At 34.3% G+C, this 20,953-nt stretch overlaps 1 protein-coding gene across 9 annotated transcripts in view; it reads left to right on the top strand.

The window, feature by feature from the left end:
* The window catches only part of SCN1A (sodium voltage-gated channel alpha subunit 1), a 127,903-nt gene extending 108,537 nt beyond the window's left edge, over positions 1-19,366 (top strand). For 5 of the 9 annotated variants that reach the window (XM_040971665.1, XM_040971667.1, XM_040971668.1 and 2 more), the window contains exons 22-27: positions 5,972-6,253; positions 8,517-8,570; positions 10,528-10,665; positions 11,970-12,074; positions 13,553-13,823; positions 16,026-19,366. In XM_040971665.1, the coding sequence (XP_040827599.1) occupies positions 5,972-6,253; positions 8,517-8,570; positions 10,528-10,665; positions 11,970-12,074; positions 13,553-13,823; positions 16,026-17,203 (2,028 nt within the window). In that variant the 3' untranslated portion in view covers positions 17,204-19,366. The remainder of the gene's footprint in view (positions 1-5,971; positions 6,254-8,516; positions 8,571-10,527; positions 10,666-11,969; positions 12,075-13,552; positions 13,824-16,025) is intronic. The other 4 variants (XM_040971669.1, XM_040971670.1, XM_040971671.1 and 1 more) reach the window with 2 other exon arrangements.
* Positions 19,367-20,953: the final 1,587 nt, after the last annotated feature.

Raw genomic sequence — 20,953 nt, 5'->3', positions numbered from 1 at the left:
GACTTCCAACTGCCTTTTGTAGATCAATTACAGCCTTGCATTCTCTTCCAAGTTAAAATTTATTGTAAATATTACTTTTAAGAACTGGAGATGTGTTTTCAATTTATAAAACCAATGTAAAAAAGTTCTCCTTGTTAGGAACAACACAACAGAATACGTATTTTAAAAAATGGTGTCTTATTTTTCAGAGATCCTTACATTTCATTAAGATGTTATTATAAATCCCCCTCAGAGTATGTAAAAGTTAAGCTTGTTTTCCAATGAATATGTCCCTGGCTCCTTTGCTTCAGATGGAAATTTCAGTTCCAGAGAATATAATTTGCATAATTCTGCTTCAAAACTTGTTGCCCCATGAGTGTAATGCATCTTAAAAAGGCTTTTGAAATCTGAACAATGTTAAAACATTTACAGCTATCATAGATATTTTGAACATGAATTTTTGGAGCAAATGAGTCAAATGAGTCAAATGGTCAGATATTTCCACATAAAACACATTTGTTTTCAGAATCAAATTGGACATGAAGGTCTGTCTTTTATCTTTAAAGAAATAATTTTATTTATAATTATTTTAAAATAACATTTTTATATTATAGGAAGAAGTCAGTGTTGGAAACTTGACTTTCAAAAACAAACTCCTTATAATTGCTAACATATAATAAAATTGATCATTAAATTGTCATGAGTGTGAATCCTTATCTCACAATAACAACATAGAAATAGCAATGATCTTATCATCTCTTCAACATTTATTTGGCATTGTAGAGACAAAATCACTTTGTTACCTATTACTATATTTTTAGCACTTCTGTATTTGAATTGTTTAAATTATAAAGATACTATCACTGATGATAATTAAGTTGAAGAAAATAATGATGATTATGATTGGGAAGATTGGAATAGATTCAGAAACTCTCAGTTAATTTTTTTCCTCCAGCAGCCTAAAATTGCAGTAGCTGTGCCAAAGCGTAAATCCGGCACTTTTTTTATTTTGTTGTTCTGTTTTTCAAAGCATGTGCTTTTATGCAACATATCGACTAAGCATGTTCAGTGCTTGATAAGAAGTTAGAAGTATAAATAAATATCATCACGTTGCATTTTGTGTTTTGCATGTTTTATGCACATTTCTGGCTGACAGCTTTTAAAACATTTAATTGTATTTCAAATTTCCAGTCCAAATTTTTCAACTTGTAAAACTGAACTGAGTGAATTGATGTCGTGAAATGTATAGGGTAAAATAAAATTTGTATTTAAATTTGCATTTTTAATTTCTTAGTTTAGAAAATTTTAAATACCTTCTTTTTCAAAAGAACTCAAGTCTTAATTGATAGGAAAACAGAGAGAGAACATCATATACAAAAAATAACACCAAATGTTCTGTCATATCAGATTTCTAACTAATAACAAACTATATATTTCTATTTTATATAGGATAATCTTGCTCCAACTTGGATGGGGTGGAGCGCTGGTTCCTCCCCTCAGCCCTTTATTATGGGTACTGTATTACCCCTTTTGCTACCTTTAATCCTTGCACTGTGACTTATGTGTAGTGGGATGAGGGAGGGATTGGGAAGGGTACTATTGCACCACAGTAGGGACAATAAAGAATTTATAACCGAATCCCCTATTTTCAATTGTCTTAAATTTCTTTTTAAAAGAAGACATTCTGGAGTTATCCTTTGTGGATTTTAATGTCAATGGTTGATATCTTTGTTAAGTGTCATTGGATATGGTGTAGCTATGTGTATACTGAGTTATCCAGTCATGGGGAAGATTATCTGGTTGGTGAGGGTGGGGGAAGTGGGTATAGATGCTTGTGTGAAGAAAAGTTACCTCACTCAAACTGATAATACTGCTTGAGGCCTACAACTTCAGCCATTTAGGACTTTGCCCTGTGTCTGGAAAATTACCAGATAGAAACGTGTAAGTAGATTCTAGGGTGAAATACTGTACATCAAGTGAGACTGGGATTGATCATATTATCATTCTCATTTTTTATTAAGTGTAAATTCATGGGAGTTATTTTTAATGCATAACAAAGCTAACATGAAGAAACATTCAAATATGATTTATGTTTTAAATAAAAAAGGTAATTTAAATAACTCATTTAATGTATACAGAAGTGAGCACCCATCTAGAAATAAAACAAAAATATATTAGCTTTAATGTAGAGTTCAATGCATAATTCCCATTTTAGAGTAAGTAACTGAACTACATTCCAAGGATCTTAGAAAATATCACAGTTCAGATACAAATAAAAATAAATCTACATGCTACTTTCAATTAATGGCTATCAGTATTACATAAAAAGAGGGTTTCTTTTTAGTTTATGAGCGACAAAAAAGAGATTCTGCTTGGGGATAACTGGCATATCTTTCAGAAATAATTGCCTTTACTAAGCCTAAACACAGAAATTTAAGTGTATGCTCTTTTTTTAATCCATTACTCTTTTCCATACTCAAACTTTGCATTACTGGATTTTTTATTTATATAGTTTTTCTATATTTCAATCAAGGAATAGAATCCATGGATAGTGTTGAATTGAAATCTAAATACAACTGATCCACGCAAGTGGACATTTTATTAAAAAGAGTATTTTTACTGGAAAGGCAGATTTATACAGAGAAGAAAAGACATATGCTAAGATGTTCCACTCATGGCTTACTCCCCAAGTGGGCACAATGGCAGAACTGAGCCGATCTGCGGCCAGGGATCAAGAACCAGGAGCTGGGAGCCTCCTCTGGGTCTCCCATGTGGGTGCAGGGAACCAAGGATTTAGCCATCCTCTGCTGCTTTCCCAGGCCACAAGCAGGGAGCTGTATGGGAAGTGCAACAGCCAAAGCCCATATAGAATGCTGGCTGGCACTTGAAGGTGGAGGATTAGCCAGTGCAGTCATGATGCAAGTCTCCACAAGTGGACATATTTACATGTATCAAAATTCCTGATGATAATTTGCATAGGCAATTGCACAATTAATTGGATTAAATGACTTCGTTTACCATTGACCTAAATTTAAAACACAGATAACTGCCAATTTTTAGACAGTTTCTATAAAAACTGATTGTACTACAATAGAGAAATTGTATTAATATTTTAAAAAAAACATTTATAAGAAGAAATAGCTTCTAGCATTAATTCATTAAGAGAGTTTCTTTTTTATGCATCTCAAATGGTTGTTTCCAATTTATTCAAGCCAGTTCTACAAACTGCCTGCCCCACATGAGAATCAATTACAGCAATTCCCAAGAGACTGGAAAGACTTTTTGTACCCTCTCTTGCCAAACGGGAATGCTGAGGGCAACCTGGAAAGGATAGTCCTTTCCATGATTTTTCACCATTACTATAATGAAATCTTTACAATCGGCACATTTTGGTAAACCAAATTCACAATATTTGCCAAATATTTTCCAATAAACACTAGGCTAACAACAGATCATAATTCATTTCTTCACTAAATAAACTCCTTTAATATTCCTGTGTTCCAAACTATCTATTAAAACTGTATTCAACACAGACAAGGCCTTGTAGAATGTACAAATACACTTAAGCAACTTATTTTTTTAAAAAATAAATAATCCATAAGAATTCCAATAATCAAATTAATTCTAGTGCACAACCTTGTGGGGACAAGATATGTGAGACAACTCCAGGGAGTGCTAATGAGAGCTCCTCTCTACTTTCCTTTTAAAAAGCATCTTGTTTATGGAAAGTGAACAAATGCCACATATTTTGCAATCTAGATTTGGGACAGAGTGATACTTCCTGTCCCACACTACCTATGTTAACGTCCTAGACTCGTTTTAGTTTCATTTTTCCCATTTGCAAAATGTGCACATAATATTAAATTATCACTACAGTTCCATCAATCACTGTGATTCTAACTCTTAAATGTAAAGGATAAAATTCTCATCTATATTTAGGCAGCTAAATTTCAAGGGAGATGTTAGGTTCCATTAAACTGCTGTTTCAGAAAATAAAATATTTCATAAGAGGAGACACAGAACAAAGGAAATGATACAATAATCCTCTGGCCATTGTACTGTCATTGGTAATTAGTTAAGTATGAATTGCAGTATTTGAAGTCTAGCCAACCAGAGAAATTAAAACAAGAAATCTAGATTGTGGATTGATATGAAGGTAAGGAAAATATTTGATAACTACTGAGGCACTATTAAATAATTTCAACAATGAATTTAGGAGAGATTAATTTATCTTAGATGAATTATAGAAAGAAAAATTTAGGAAAATCTGACATATTGAAGTATGAAGTGGCAGATAACAAAACTAGGAATACGCTCATGAGAATTAAAGAGGAGCAACAAAAGCAAGAGAATTTTAAAGAAAGAATTGTAAGCCCTACAGGTTGATGTGAAAAGAAATTCAAGAAACAGGCATAAGCAATCCAGTCCTCTACTTCTCTAAGTTGGGTGTTGAAGATAAAAAATATGTAGTTTAGTACCTACTCTGTGTATCCACAATAGAACAGCATCTTAACCTGTGGGTAGGGGAAATATTCATAAAAGAAGGGGAAAAATAAGAGCTTGATTTCGGCTTCCAAATCTCAAATATGAAAAAAAGTTTATCATATGTTTAAAGTGAAGTATAAAATAAGGATTCATTCAGCCAATTTTGTAATTCATACACTCAATGGGAAAAGATGCCATGTGTCAGCATGGTAGGCTGGTTGCGCCCCAATAATTCAACGTGAGTGAATTCTTCCATGATCATCACCCCACCTTTGTTGTGAAGGGCTTTATTATTTCCTTTGGCCCACTTGTCATACTATTTTGTGTCCCCTAAGGGTCTAGAGATATTTATAGGTTTTTTTAAAACAGGGTTTAGGAAAGTAAGGAATTAGTGCACATATTTTTTTCAGATAAACAATGAAAATATTTTAAAATACAATCACATCAACCAGGAAACAGAAAATATTTTATTGCCTATTGTTTGGCAAGAATAGAGGTACAAGGGTAGGATTAAGCTTAGCTGATAATGTCCAATTTTGAGGTATCATCTATTTGTGTTTCTGGGCATGTTTTATTTTTCACCTTAGCTACTGATGTACAGCACTGATGGGGTTTCCATAGGAGGAACCAAGGCCAGTCCTCCCTACTGTGTTGCCAAATATGAAGACTCAGATTTAATTTGTGGCCCATAAATAAATATGTGTGGATGAGAGAAATATGGTTCCTTTGGGTGAAAAAAGTAGCTTTTTTGGGTACAGAACCTGATGTAATCACATCAGATTTCAAAACCATATGTGGAATCCCTCCTCTTCTTATTTTCCTAAGAAACTGATTTCTACTATGTTTCATTTAAAATAAGTTTATTGAATTAAACTCAGTAAATGAAACAACTGATATGACTGGAGCTTGAAATAAATGATGTGATGATCTATTGAAATACATACTGCTAAACTGTCTTGCTTCTTATGCAAAAATTATTAGTCATAGCAATGCATGAATAATTAAAAAACAAAACTATTTTAGATATTCAATAATATTTTATATTTATATTTATGAATTTTTAATTTATTTTAAAAGTATGTTGGTCAAATAAAGTTACATCCCAAATGTTTTAATTTTTTAATAAATTGCCTTTTTTCAAATAAGTTTATCAGAATACAATTACCCACTGCTCTTTTTTCAAAAACAATATATAATCTGAGTTCCTTTAGCAGCAAGTTCCTCTAGTTCTGCTATTCCTTCCAACCACTTAGTATTTTTCCTTCTCATTTTTCAAGTTTCTTTTCCCATTTCTTTGTTCTATTGCCTATTCGTTTCCCTGAACGTACTCCTTAAGAAAGAGTGGATTTCATTTTGGGATTTTTTTTTTAATTTTTCCTTTTAAGATCCTAGAGCCAATAATTTTAAGAGCAAAGTAAACTGAACTACTAAAGATTACTAGGAGAATGTATTTTCTTTTTAACCAATAAGAATTCTGACTTTTCTTTCTTTTCCATTTGTGTATTAGGTGGTTGTGAATGCCCTTTTAGGAGCAATTCCATCCATCATGAATGTGCTTCTGGTTTGTCTTATATTCTGGCTAATTTTCAGCATCATGGGCGTAAATTTGTTTGCTGGCAAATTCTACCACTGTATTAACACCACCACTGGTGACATGTTTGAAATCACCGAAGTGAATAACCATTCTGATTGCCTAAAACTAATAGAAAGAAATGAGACTGCTCGATGGAAAAATGTGAAAGTAAACTTTGATAATGTAGGATTTGGGTATCTCTCTTTGCTGCAAGTTGTAAGTGAATACTGTTTTCTCTGAAATTTTTTATCACTTGAAATAATAACAAAAATAATGGCATACTCCTATTATTAAGTTAGTAAGAAGAAAGTTCATAACATGTTTCTTTTTCCTCTTAACTTCTATTTGTTTTTCCATATAACCCAGGTAGGTAGAAATTTTGTTACATGCATTCCACGGACTAAGACATAGTCTATACCAGCTAGGTATTTCAGTTCTTTCTGGGGATTTTTTGTTGTTACTATCATTTTCCTTTGGTTCCATGTTACTTTCCCTTAACATATATATAGGTTGGTTAGTAAATCAAGAAATTTGCCATTATTTTTTATATTGTAACAAAAAGATTATTTTACTGATACATCATCCCTGTGACACACGCACACTTAAAACACCTGAGTATACTATAACTAGCAGCAGGAAGTCACTGCTATTTTGTTACAGCATTTCGATATAGGATTTGAGAACTCTATTTTTGTTTCAAGAATAGATTCTCAGAGGGAAGTGCAAATACCATCTGTGATTACCAAGACAGAAGTGAAACAAAATAACTGTTGTCTCAACCTCAGTGATCTTTCAACCCCATTGCTTAGTACTATTGTATGTTATATAATTATGTTTCTACTACTGAGATTCTAGGAATCTAGAAAAGGATTTGTAGTCTACCAACAGAAACCAAGAAGACAGTTGCCCTTTAAACATTTTCATTCAAAACTGCTTTTAACTGAAAGTCACCTAAACAGTGAATTAAAGCAGGTTATTTGAAAAGCTTGTAAAATAGTGCTTTGTTTTGACATCTGAAAACTCAGTTTAAGAAAAAAAAGAAAAGATCTGTAATTTGGATCCACGGAGTGTATGAGATTGTTCTGGCTCAACGCTATATTCTCAAGTGTTCAACTAAGAACCTGAGCAAACACATATATGCTGGTCAAAGTCTAATAGCTTGTAGCTACTTTAAAGGCATCTATATTATGATGCATTAAAAATCCTTATCCATCTTTTTAGTGGGAATTTCTTATTTCTCTTCTGTATGTATTAGGCAAGAAAGTCCTCCTTATATATTACAGTAGACACATAATGATATTTTCTTGGTTATTTTTTTCTCTTAACTGATTACCACACCGTTAAATACCATGAAAAAGTAACTTCACTTGACCTATAAAATTGAGCCAAGAAAAAAAAATGAACATTTTAAAGTATTTTTAAAGTGAAATATTCTAATAATATAGAGTCATAGTCCTACACAAAGCCATTTAATAGTTTGCTATTAAAAACAAAAACCTTAAATACTGCTTTGTATCTGTTAACCTTTCCCTGACTAACACTTCATTGAAATGATTCCTTGGGTTACTTTTTTTCTGTTCCTGTACCAATTAAAAAATGGACTGTTATCAATGACCTGAGCTACAACGTATTTCTCTGTGACATACAGTTTTTTTTTTTCTTTTTCTATCTAAGCATCATCAGTTTCTTTTCACATACGTGTTCACTTGACTTTGTTCTCATGACCTGGCACTTTACAAGTCTTGGTGCTATGGAAACAAAGGCAGGCTGTGACACAAATGCTGTAAGCTATGCTAAGGTCCCTCATTAACTGAAGAAAATCCTCCCAGGCCCACAAAGGTCAAAATTCAAATTCATGACTGGGACAAACGATAAATAACTACAAGTTATGAGATCCAGATTTCTTGTTCAACTTGTAAATGCCAAGTATCTATAGTATCATGCATCACTTTTGCAAAAATTAACACATTCTTTAAGAATTACAGAGTTGCAATTGGAATATAAGAATTATTTCTGAATGTTGGGCTGAAAGGTTCTTAAAGGAATCATTAAACTTCTGAATTGATAATATACCCGTGTAATTTTTGAATGTTACAATAAAGACAAATGTGAACTGTTCACTTTGATCACTTTACAGAAATATTTCAGTATAAAATCCTCATGTCTAAGTTGTAGTCCCTCGGTTGCTGTAAATATTGCCAAATATGTTTGCAACCCTTTCTAAATATGTTCCACCAGATCTTCATATCATTCTAAATTATCTGCCTCCATTAACTATAAATACTAAGACACATTTGTGAGTTGATTATCAAACAAGGCAATACATCAAAAGATCATTTTATTGTATCTAGATCCAAAATCCACATAAATTTGTTTTAAGAATATATTTCAAAAAAATCTGTGGTAGTAAAAATGTTTTTCAAGTTTTGGGTCTGAATTATTCTTACTCTGAAGTAAAACCTGCACATCTTTTCCACAGGCCACTTTTAAAGGATGGATGGATATAATGTATGCAGCAGTTGATTCCAGAAATGTAAGTATTTAAATCCTAAGTCTTTTATAAAATAGGTTTTTAAGTCACAACAATATAAAAGATCAAATGATATTATTCTAATGAAGATTATTCAGGAAAATATTATTTGAGTTATAATATTTAAGTATAACAATTATTATCAGAAGGCTGTTACTAAGATAAAATATAAATTATTTTGAAAAAATAACATCCATATATTCAATACGATACTCAATATAAATATTTTCTTATTTTGTACTCTTTTTTTAAAAAAAAAGATTTATTTATTTATTTATTGGAAAGTCAGATACAGAGAGGAGGAGAGACAGAGAGGAAGATCTTTCATCTGATGATTCACTTCCCAAGTGAGTGCGCAATGGCCGATGCTATGCCTATCTGAAGCCAGGATCCAGGAACTTCTTCCAGGCATCGCACACGGGTGCAGGGTCCCAAAGCTTTAGGCCATCCTCAACTGTTTTCCCAGGCCAGAAGCAGGGAGCTGGATGGAAAGTGGAGCTGCCAGGACTAGAACCGGCGCCCATATGGGGTCCCAGGGTGTTCAAGGAGAGGACTTTAGCCTCTAGGCCACACCTAGAGGGGCCCTCTACTCTTTTTTTTTTTTTACTACAAATTATATAATCTTGAGTAATTTTGAACTGCAGGAGCAAATGAGCAGAAATACACAATTGCTATCAGTAGTTCAAACAAATTATTACCCTCCACAATAGCCTGAAAAGTTATAAATGTTGTCCTTGTGTCTTGCCTTTATTCAGCAGTCCATTTAAAATATATTTATTTATGTAATTTTAACATCCACAAATGTCCTGCAGCCTTTAACAATGTTATTATTGCTTGGAAACCAACCGTTTCTTAACTGTGTATCAACAAATTCCAACCTTATTTGATAATACCTACTTTCAGCCTTTAAGATGAGAAATGAAATCCAGTATTATTTCAACTTTGGTCATCAAAAATTTGTAAACTTTAGTATTTTATATCAGTCTTTATTTTTCTATTCTGAAGCCCTATCTGTTTAATCTCATCACAGAACTGACCTCCATTTCAGTCATGTGTAATCACACTCAAGAGTTTGGTGTTACATTTCTAGAGGTAGAGCTCCTATTAGGGGCTTAGTTTGATGTTGAATATCTAATTGATAAGTTCCAGAGATGTGTTATTTCACTTTGCTAACATGTCTCTTACTATATCATGGAAAATAATATTTAAAAAATATTTCTTGAGGATGCCTGGTTGACATTTAATTTTATGTGCTACAAGAAAACATGTATCTATGTCTAAATATTCATAGTAATTTTTCAATCTCAAGTCATAAGTGACAGCTCAGTACCTACTTATTATGAGCACAATTTAGGGAACAAATAATATGAATTTATAAAATGTTTTTATAAAATAAGAACTGATAAGTTATATCTCCTTAATCTGAAAAGTTTAACGTATGTTAAAACAGTAGGGTATTATGTCGGACATCTAAATGAATAACTCAGTGCTTATCTGCTACCTCAATTTATGTGTACAAACATGTTGTTTTTAAGCATTCATACATAAAAAGGTTTTCAAATAGTTTATGGAAAATGTTAATTATGAAAAATTACTTGTGCCAATATGGACTCATAACTTAAGTCAATTTTAATGAAACCTTAGAAGTAATTTTTCACTAATAGATTTACAAATAATGAAATTCAGCACATTGAAGTTTTGCCAAAATTACGCATATCACTGCTAAAATAGCAAAATATTAATTGTAGAAATAATGCACACGTTAGAGTGTCACAATAGCCATATTTTTTTCATGTGAAAATATCCCTAACACTAACTTCAGAGACTTTGTTTCAGGTCATTGTTTTCTGTAAAACTGTTGATGTATTGCTAAAAATATTCTATGCTCATGAAAAAGTATCATTGACATTTCTAAGATTAAAGTGTGTCATCATATTTTATAAACACTCTCCTTTGGTAGGTGGAACTCCAGCCCAAGTATGAGGAAAGTCTGTATATGTATCTTTACTTTGTTATTTTCATCATCTTTGGGTCCTTCTTCACTTTAAACCTATTTATTGGTGTCATCATCGATAATTTCAACCAGCAGAAAAAGAAGATAAGTATTTCTAATACTTTATCTACCACTAAGAAATAACTGTTTTATGGTATATTTTCTCTACCAAATGAGTATGAATTCAAAAACCAACAGGAGTATTATGTATTAAAATCTGATTTTGTTCCCTCTGTTATCCAGTATCCATCTCTTTCAAACTATAGAAACTTAAGAATGACTTTGCTCCACACTGTTGCACATAGTTTCAAAAAACTTCTCCCCCTGCTTTTTAACAAAATTAATGAATCCTGTTTTCTGTTTTTAGAAAAAGAATAATTAGAAATGAATGAACACCAATAGGCCATCTTCCAAAGCAATTGTTATTTTGTAGACACAATACCTCATTTCTCCTGAAAATATGTGTGTATTTTCTACATAAAACTCAGAATCTTTGCAGGAAGTTAGGCATCACATATAAGGTTTTCTAGTGTTTCTTTTCACATTTTTTTCATCATTCTCCCAGATTTTATCACTTCTACTCTTAAATTGGAGAACACTTTGTTATCACTTAAATTTTTTTTCATTAAAAAATTTGAGTCTATTCATCTTATTGAAAGATGGAAAGATGGAATAATATAGACAGAGTCACACCTTCTATCCACTGGTTTGCCCTCCACATGCCCATAACAGTGAGAAATGAGCCAAAATCATTGTCCTGGATATTAGGGTTTCTTAAGCAGATAGCACCTATTCCCCTTTCGCTTACTAAAGGTATCCTATATTTATTATCAAATTACTCCATTTGACTAATCAGCCTGTATTTCAGTCTGTCATATGTGTCTTATTGTACACCTGCCATGCATAAGGCCTCTGGCTTTTCCTCTAATTATCCACCAACTAGTCTACTTTTCTTTCCAGCCTTTGCTCCAATTTTTGACAGAGTAAAAGCATATTTTCAGAAGTGACTCCAATCCATCTTGCAATACAGATCCTCTTTAATTCTGCCATATTTGAATGAGAAAATTCAATGTCTCTAACTTCAGTAAAAGGTAGATTGGTAATGTAAGGAGTTCAGGATTTTACCACTCAGCAAACATACACTCTTGGGTAAATGCTTCTCTTCTCAGAGCAAGCTTTTACCTCCACAAAAATAACAACAATAACGTAAAAGATGACTAGTTATGACATTCACATAAGATTGTAGGACCCAAAAAGTACTTTTTATTTTTCAAATTTAAAATCCCAGGCATAGAATTCTATCAGTTGAATTTTACATTTCCTTTTGAACTAACTTTTTCAAGTTTAATATCAAAAATTATATACAAAGGAACATAGTTTTAACCAGTTTTTATTTTTCTTTTCTATACTTTGGAGGTCAAGACATCTTTATGACTGAAGAACAGAAAAAATACTACAATGCAATGAAAAAACTAGGATCAAAAAAGCCACAAAAGCCTATACCTCGACCAGGAGTAAGAGACACCACTCAAGTTGGGGGAAAATAGACACAAGCAAAAACTTGTATGGGTTTTTTCATAATAGAGAGATCTGCCAACAATTCCTAGAGCAAAAATAGCTCTCACTTTTAGGTACTATTAATTCTTGCCTTTAATAACAATGGTTCAAAAAGACCATAAAAGAACAAGAAGACAAAGAAAAAATGTCCTTTTATCTTTACGACATTTAGAACTGCATAACTAGAATGCAAACCAAATGGCCAGAGGAAACATAACCAATAACTAAATAGTAGCCAACTCACATCAGAGGAGAGTAATCCTTCAAATAAGGTTAAAATTCATGTCGTTTTCTCCTATATACTGAAGCTGGTTAAGTGTTGAATGAAATAACATCTTACTTCATCTGATTTTTAATTAGAGATACTAAGTATTTGGAGAAGAAAAAATCCCATGACCTACCATTCACATCGATAGCTACAGATAGAAATTACTAATGCCTATGGAAACCAGGACCAGAAAGAACATTTCATGATGACAAATAAGAATTCTCCATGTCTATATTGAGCCTATTAGACTGTCATAAAAATGGAGAGCCCTTCCCTCACTTTGTAAATTATTTTAATGATGGTGATCCTTGAGCTAAAAATAATTCTTGGGGTACATCAGGAAATAAAATACTAGTAAATATTCTTTCTGTGTTAGCCAAATGTCTTCCATCAAGAGTACCAGTTATGTACTGCCCTCTGTTAAGACTTAAGCTAGAGTTGCTTAGTAGAAAATAGTCAGAGTCAATTTTTTACAAGAAAAAGAAATGTAAGGTGGCAAATATCCTTAGCATTCTGCATTGCCCCAGAGAAGTAAGCAGCTGATGGCTGTCACATCTGGCAGTGGCAAATCTGGGGAGAAAAACTTTGGATTGGTGATGAATTACTTTTTTTTTTTACATTAAAACATAAGCAATGTCATGCTGATCTTATAATTCTTGTTAAGAACGGGCACGCTAAATCTGGCAAAGTGCGCCAAGGCTGTTTGGTTCAAAAGCATCAATATTATTATATGTGGGATGTAAATGAAGAGTGTGGTAGATGTAAGCTGTGAATCCCAAGTCCTCTCTAATAATTCTGTAAGATGAGATAACGAAAGCATTAACACACATTCATTCTAAATGACTTCCTGGTACAACAGATTATGAAAAGTCTGATAAAAAATATAACAGATTTCAGAACCTCTCACCCTCTTAAAATTTCAAAATCTTACATGCAGTGTATATGTCTGAGACAAATATGCAGCATTCCTTGTTAGAAACTCTATGGGTGAATGGATTATTATTTGTAGAAATATCCATTGTTAAACAATAGAAAACTAAATTTTCAAAATTAAAATGCTGTACCACACCTTTTACAAAGGCCTCAGTCTATGCTTATAGAAAGTCAATTCAGAAGGTTGCTATACACACAGAAATGTCTGCCTAAAGTACTTCTGTTTCTCTGCAGAACAAGTTTCAAGGAATGGTCTTTGACTTTGTAACTAGACAAGTTTTTGACATCAGCATCATGATTCTCATCTGTCTTAACATGGTCACAATGATGGTGGAAACAGACGATCAGAGTGAATATGTGACTAACATTTTGGCGCGCATCAATCTGGTGTTCATTGTGCTGTTCACTGGAGAATGCGTACTGAAGCTCATCTCCCTTCGTCATTATTATTTCACCATTGGCTGGAATATATTTGATTTTGTGGTTGTTATTCTTTCAATTGTAGGTAAGAAATATTTATAGTCTCTCCAATTCAGCACAGTAACAGTGAAATTTGGAACAATCAGGTTCAGTTTAAAGGATCCTACCACTAAAAGATAACCATGGTGAATATTATGATAATTTGGATGTGTTTGTTTTTCCTATTTTTTTTAAAAAAATCTTACCATTAATAGGGAAACTGTATACTGCTATGTGCATTCTAGATGCTCAATATATTGTCATGAGTAAAATCCCATTCATTGCAGCTAGAACTGTGTTATTAACCAACATAAAACTGGCTTCAACATGCTGAGATTTCCCAACATATATATACTATCTAGAAGGTCCTGCTGAAAAAAAAAAAAAACCACAGAAACACAGTCTGTAAATAATAGAAAAGACATTGTATTAGAGATTTGGAGTCATCAACATAACTTACAGTGGAGCATGTTTTCAAAAGAAGAAAAAGTGAAGAATCAAAAAACTAAAGACAAAAATTAAAGATTAGTCACTGCACATGATAGATTCTTTAAAGGCAATATGCAGAGATTTTCTAGATTACCTTATAAATGAGTTTACAGTAATGATCCACAAGGGAAGGGAAGTGCACTGGAACATCATTTCATCAGTCATAAACTTTGAAGTCTGAAATGTGCAGATGACAACTAAAACTCCAGTGACCTGAAGAAGTCTGCATTTGGTGCTTGTAGTGTTTGCCCCTGCCCACATCAGGTGATATGACAAGGCCAGTATTTTATCATCCAGTATAAGGAATCTCTATCACTAAGAGCTTCACACCATTGCCCCATCTAAAGAAACTGATATTATATGCAACCAATACATCTTTATTAGTGTGGCTAAGAAGGAAAAGTTGTGTCTCTCCTACACACACAAATTTAGACTTACTCTACACATACTGAGATACTGAGGCATTTTTTAAAAGATTTATTTATTTTTATTGGAAAGACAGATTTACAGGGAAAAGAAGAAGCAGACAAAGATTTCTGTCTCCTGTTCATGCCCCAAGTGGCCCCAATGGCCAGAGCTAAGCTGATCCAAAGCCAGAAAGCAAGAAACTTCCAGATATCCCATGTGGATGCAGGTTCCCAAGGTTCTGTGCTATCCTCTGCTGCCTTCCCAGGCTACAAGCAGGGAGCTGGATGGGAAGTGGAGCAGCCATAAGATGAACCAGTGCCCAGATAGGGTTCTGGCGTGGCACATGCAAGGCAAGGATTTAGCCACTAAGCTATTGTGCTGGGTCCAAATGGAGGCATTTAACATGGACATTTACCTTATTGAAACCTTTTAAAATCTAATCTTTTAAAACAAAGGTTTATTTACAAAGGCATGGATACACAGAGCTAGATCTTCCACCTGCTGTTTCATTCCCAAATGTAAGCAGTGCCAACATCTAGACCTGCCAGAAGGCAGGAGTGTGGAACTCCTCCTAAGGCTCCCATATGTGTGGCATTGGCCTAAGGTACTAGACTACCTCCCACTTTTTTTCAGGCACATTAGCAGGGAGCAGGACCAGTAATGGCGCAGCCACAAATAGCTGAAACTCAAATGAAATACCAATGTCACAGGCAGTCTCTCTAACCCTTTGTGCCACAATGCCTACCTGTGTTTAGTCTTATTTAAAACACTTGTGGAGAAAGGAAACTAAAAGAAGAGAATTGACATATCAGTGTCAGATGCAAGAGATCAATTAGAATCTATCTCAGATCATTTTAGGAACGCACTAAATAGTAATAGGCAAATACATAGAAATTTTAAAGTGAAAGCATCAAGTTAATAGTTGAAAATAGCATGAAAAATTAGAAATACTTTTATACAAATAAGGAGTAAAGGAAGGAAGGATTTAGCAAGTACAGGAAAACTACATTAACATAAATTTGTACTTATATTGTGGGACACTGCTGTTCTGCCAGCTTTAGGAATTTAAACCTTATTTTTTAGATTCTTTCAAGATTTTACGTGAGCGTACGATAGCTTATTAACACCTCAAAAGAAAACAAGTACAATCATCTCTGCTGAATTTAGTGTAATGCTAAATTAAGACTTATGACATCTATGAGCATTGCATAAACTATATATATGCCATATTTAAAATTATGTAACTAAATTTTAGTACTCTAGTCTTTACCATGGAGACTTAAAATAAACTTAAATATTAATTTAATAGGTAATTCTTTCACTGATTGGTGTTCTCATTATTTATTCATAGGCATGTTTCTCGCTGAGCTGATAGAGAAATATTTTGTGTCACCTACCCTGTTCCGCGTGATCCGACTGGCCAGGATTGGCCGAATCCTACGTCTAATCAAAGGAGCAAAGGGGATCCGTACCCTGCTCTTTGCTTTGATGATGTCCCTTCCTGCATTGTTTAACATCGGCCTCCTGCTCTTTCTGGTCATGTTCATCTATGCCATCTTCGGGATGTCCAACTTTGCCTATGTTAAGAGGGAAGTAGGGATTGATGACATGTTCAACTTTGAGACCTTTGGCAATAGCATGATCTGCCTGTTCCAGATAACCACCTCTGCTGGCTGGGATGGACTGTTAGCACCTATTCTTAATAGTAAGCCACCCGACTGTGACCCTAATAAAGTAAACCCTGGGAGCTCAGTTAAGGGAGACTGTGGGAACCCATCCGTTGGGATTTTCTTTTTTGTCAGTTACATCATCATATCCTTCCTGGTGGTGGTGAACATGTACATTGCTGTCATCCTGGAGAACTTCAGTGTTGCTACCGAGGAAAGTGCAGAGCCCCTGAGTGAGGATGACTTTGAGATGTTCTATGAGGTTTGGGAGAAGTTTGACCCAGATGCCACCCAGTTCATGGAATTTGAAAAACTATCTCAGTTTGCAGCAGCTCTTGAACCTCCTCTCAATTTGCCACAACCAAACAAATTGCAGCTCATTGCTATGGACTTGCCCATGGTGAGTGGTGACCGAATCCACTGTCTTGACATCTTATTTGCTTTTACAAAGCGGGTCCTGGGAGAGAGTGGAGAAATGGATGCTCTACGAATACAGATGGAAGAACGATTTATGGCTTCTAATCCTTCAAAGGTCTCTTATCAACCAATCACCACGACATTAAAACGCAAACAAGAGGAAGTATCTGCTGTTATTATCCAGCGGGCTTATAGACGCCACCTTTTGAAACGGACTGTGAAACAAGCTTCCTTTACATACAATAAAAATAAAATCAAAAGTGGGGCTAATCTTCTTGTGAAAGAAGACATGATAATTGACAGAATAAATGAAAACTCTATCACAGAGAAAACTGATCTGACCATGTCCACAGCAGTTTGTCCACCCTCCTATGATCGGGTGACAAAGCCAATTGTGGAAAAACATGAGCAAGAAGGCAAAGACGAAAAAGCTAAAGGGAAATAAGGTTAAATAACTGAGTGACAAATTGTTTACAGCCTGTGAAGGTGATGTATTTCTGACAACAGGACTCCATTTGGAGGTCAATGCCAAACTGACTGTTTTTACACTAATCTACTTAAGGTCAGTGCCTACAATAAGACAGTGACTCCTTGTCAGCAAACGGTGTGTGTGACTCTATAGAAAAGGGAGATGACCTTGACAAGAGGTTACTGTCCTCACTACCAGCTGACACTGCTGAAGATGAGACAAACTGGCTGCTCAGACTGTAGGGACCACTGCAAAGGAGTGCAAACCTGTAACTTAGGGGTTAACATGAAACACTTTAAGGTAGTCACTTTCCACTGTTTGCATTTCAACTGCCACATTTGTCACATTTTTACAAAATCTGTTGGTGGGTTCATCTTTTTTTTTAATCCATATGTTTATTATATGTGACTATTTTTGTAAATGGGATTTCTGTTGGGACACAGATTAAAGGACTCCTTTAACAGAGATGCCACCCAAGGGGTGATGGCAAACATACGGCCCTCCCATCTGCACAAAGATGTGTTTTGCATGAGGGCATGCTGCACTTAGAGATCATGCATGAGAAAATGTCACAAGGAAAACAATGATAGTTATTAAATTCCATCCATGTTTCTGGGAGGGGTGATTAGATGAGAATTGGAGCTGCTTTGCTGATCTTGTTTTGTCAAACCCAGTCCCTAGGCCAAACGATCATTTTTGAGTCAGCCATTAAATCTTAGCAGGTGCAAACTTCATTCAAATGGCTTGTGTCATAAGTGTTATGTTCTGTTCATTGTATTAAGAATCCTGAATAATGACTATTACCCCCATATCCCACCCTCAGAAGACTGAATTGGCCAAAAGAACCCTTTTATAAAGTTCCACTTAATATTACACTTTGTTTAGTCATCTTCAGCTCTCAGCAAGGGTGTTACTGTATATGTTAATGAAATGCTATTTATTATGTAAATAGTCATTTTACCCTGTGGTGCACGTTTGAGCAAACTAATAATGACCTAAGCACAGTATTTAGTGCATCAAATATGTACCACAAGAGATATAGAGTGCAAGCTTTATACAGGTAATTTAATGTATTACGTACCATTACAAATAATCTGGATGCTGTCAATGCATGTTTCTATTACCATGCTGCTGTATCTGGTTTCTCCCACTGCTCAGAATCTCATTTCTGAGATACCATAGGTCAGTGGCAAAGTAAAGGAAATTGTTCAGCAGATCTCATTTCTTTAAGTCATTAAGCAATAGTTTGCAGCACTTTAACAGCTTTTTCATTATTTTTAAATTTTAATTGGATAACATATGGTGTATAGTCAGACTGTACAAATATGTTTAAAAAAACACCACTTAACCTGTTAAAAATGTATTTAGAATTTTATAAGCAAATATAAATAATGTAAAAAGTCATTTTATTTTATTTTTCAGCATTATGTACATACATACAAAAAGGAAATTATCTTCAGATTGAAATCACAATCACTTTTCTTACTTTCTGTCCATTTTTCATGGAAGAAATTTGCTAAAAAAGAAATGAAAATAAGACTGGGTAGTTGTACATTTCTGCTTTTTTTATTATATTTGCCAATTTCAGATTATTTCTTAATGTTAAGGGGCAAAATAGGTTCACACCTCACATCCAAATTATGCTTTGCAATTGAAAAAGACAATAGAGGTTTATTTACATTTTTGCTAGTGCCTGCACTAATTAAGGGTAGTGACTATCTTTCATTTTTGTCTTTTGTTTTTTAGCTTGCGCTTTTATTTATTTGGAGTCATGCTGCTCGATTGTTCTAAATATAATGTTGGACTGACAATTTTTTTTCCCACAAGAACTGAGTGGTGAACTTACATAGTCAACTACATTAGGACATTTTGTGTTTTTTATAGAAGCAAAAAGTAGGTTCTTTTTTTCTTTTTCATAAAACTACTTAGGTAAACTGTACTTGTGAACTGCATGTTGGAAAATGCTACTATTACCCTAAATGATGCTAATCGACATAAAAATATGCAAAACTAATAAAGATTACCTTTTTTATTTTATTGTTTGCCCAGTTACTTTTTGTTAAATGTTCTATAACAAAGTAGAGGCATTTTTAGCCTATCAACTGGAACATAATGGAAGCTAAACACACACAGACACACCCTACTGGAGAATAACCTCTCCAGGGCTGCAAGCTGCAGGACGTGATGGCAAGGCATAAGCTGGTGATTTTAGGAGGGAAAGAAGAAAGGCGATCAGACCAATGGCAGATACTTGAGCTATGAAGAACAGCACTTAAATCTTCATTAAAAATTCAAAGTTGCTTTGTGTGAGTGTGATGTTTGGGCCTCAATAACCTTTGCCTTGCTTTGCCATCTTTCCAGTTATCTCAGAGAAGTTTATTCAGTGCATTATTGGGCTCCTTATCCTTTAGCTCCCCATCTGTTAATGCAAAGACAGAGAATTGTGAATATTGATTCACCTATTCCATCTTCGCTAAGCTGGCTCAGGCAATGGCAGTGGTGATGTCCCTCCACTGAAAGCTGTGTTTCCAGTGCCCCCTCCAAACTAGAGCTATTTCCTCTGTGGTTTGGCAGTCACTACTTCCCTTGCTGCCTAAGTCCTGTTGCTGAACCAGACATGCCTCTTCTTTTAGCTTTCCCTTAACCTTGCTGACACCTGGGTCATTGTTCCCTTCATGAAAACCTCCTCTATGCCTCATTTCAAAATGATACCTGACTCTTATCTAGCTTAGACAAACTGATAAAATAGATTGTGAAAGTGAGCAAATAATGAATATTTCCTTTGAGCTGTGTTGGAAGTGTAAGCTAATTTACTTCAGTAGATAAGCAGTTACAAAAGAAACAACAAGGCAGTCCAATGCACAACTCACAGAGACGGTGGATTGATTACTGCAGTGCTCTACACTTTAATATTAACAGTTTAAGTAACTTTATCTAAATTTCTGAGAAAAACCTTCACTTACAATGGTGAAGCCATAAAGGGAAACATGATCTTGACCAAAGGGAAACATACTGACCTACATCATCCTACAATACACTGACCTCACTGTCATGTAACATCATCACTTTAAAACATTACAAATGTGGGCTGGTTTGATACAGCAGCACACTAGTCCTCTGCTCCGTGGAACCACAATCCCAATGGGGGTTAGCTTGAGTCCCAGCTGCTCCACTTCCCATCCTGCTCCCTACCTGTCACCTGGAAAGCAGTAGAGGATGGCCAAAAGCTTTGGAAATCATATGGGAGATCTAGAAGAATTTCCAGGGTCCCAGCATCAGATCACCTCATCTCTGGCTGTTTTGCCATTTGGGGAGTAAAATCAGCAGATGAAAAACCTTCTCTATCTCTTCTTTTCTCTCTGTAAAATATCCCTTACAAATAAAAATAAATTTTAAAAAACTACAAATAATTCTGATTTGTGAGTGGCTAAAAAATTCACATTTCTAACTGAAGTAAAATTTAAGGATTATAGAATTAAACCTACATGCTTTTTATACTAGATATACCATATCATTCTCACTGGTACTTCTTCAAACACAAAGATAAGAACTGGTGGAAACTTACTCATACTCTATACTCATTTTGATATTACTCTGCATGATATTTGCTATTTTGAAAAGTCATGCATGCTTTAAAAAATTATAAAGTGATACCATTAAAAAAAAAAACAGAAACCAACTAAAACAGGCTCCCTAGTGGCTAACTCTGAGAAAATTTGAGAATCT

The sequence above is a fragment of the Ochotona curzoniae genome, unplaced genomic scaffold, assembly GCF_017591425.1.
Source record: "Ochotona curzoniae isolate NIBS_2020 unplaced genomic scaffold, NIBS_Ocur_1.0 contig_2210, whole genome shotgun sequence".
Classification (NCBI taxonomy): domain Eukaryota; kingdom Metazoa; phylum Chordata; class Mammalia; order Lagomorpha; family Ochotonidae; genus Ochotona; species Ochotona curzoniae.
This window is presented reverse-complemented; position numbering and strand designations above follow the sequence as displayed.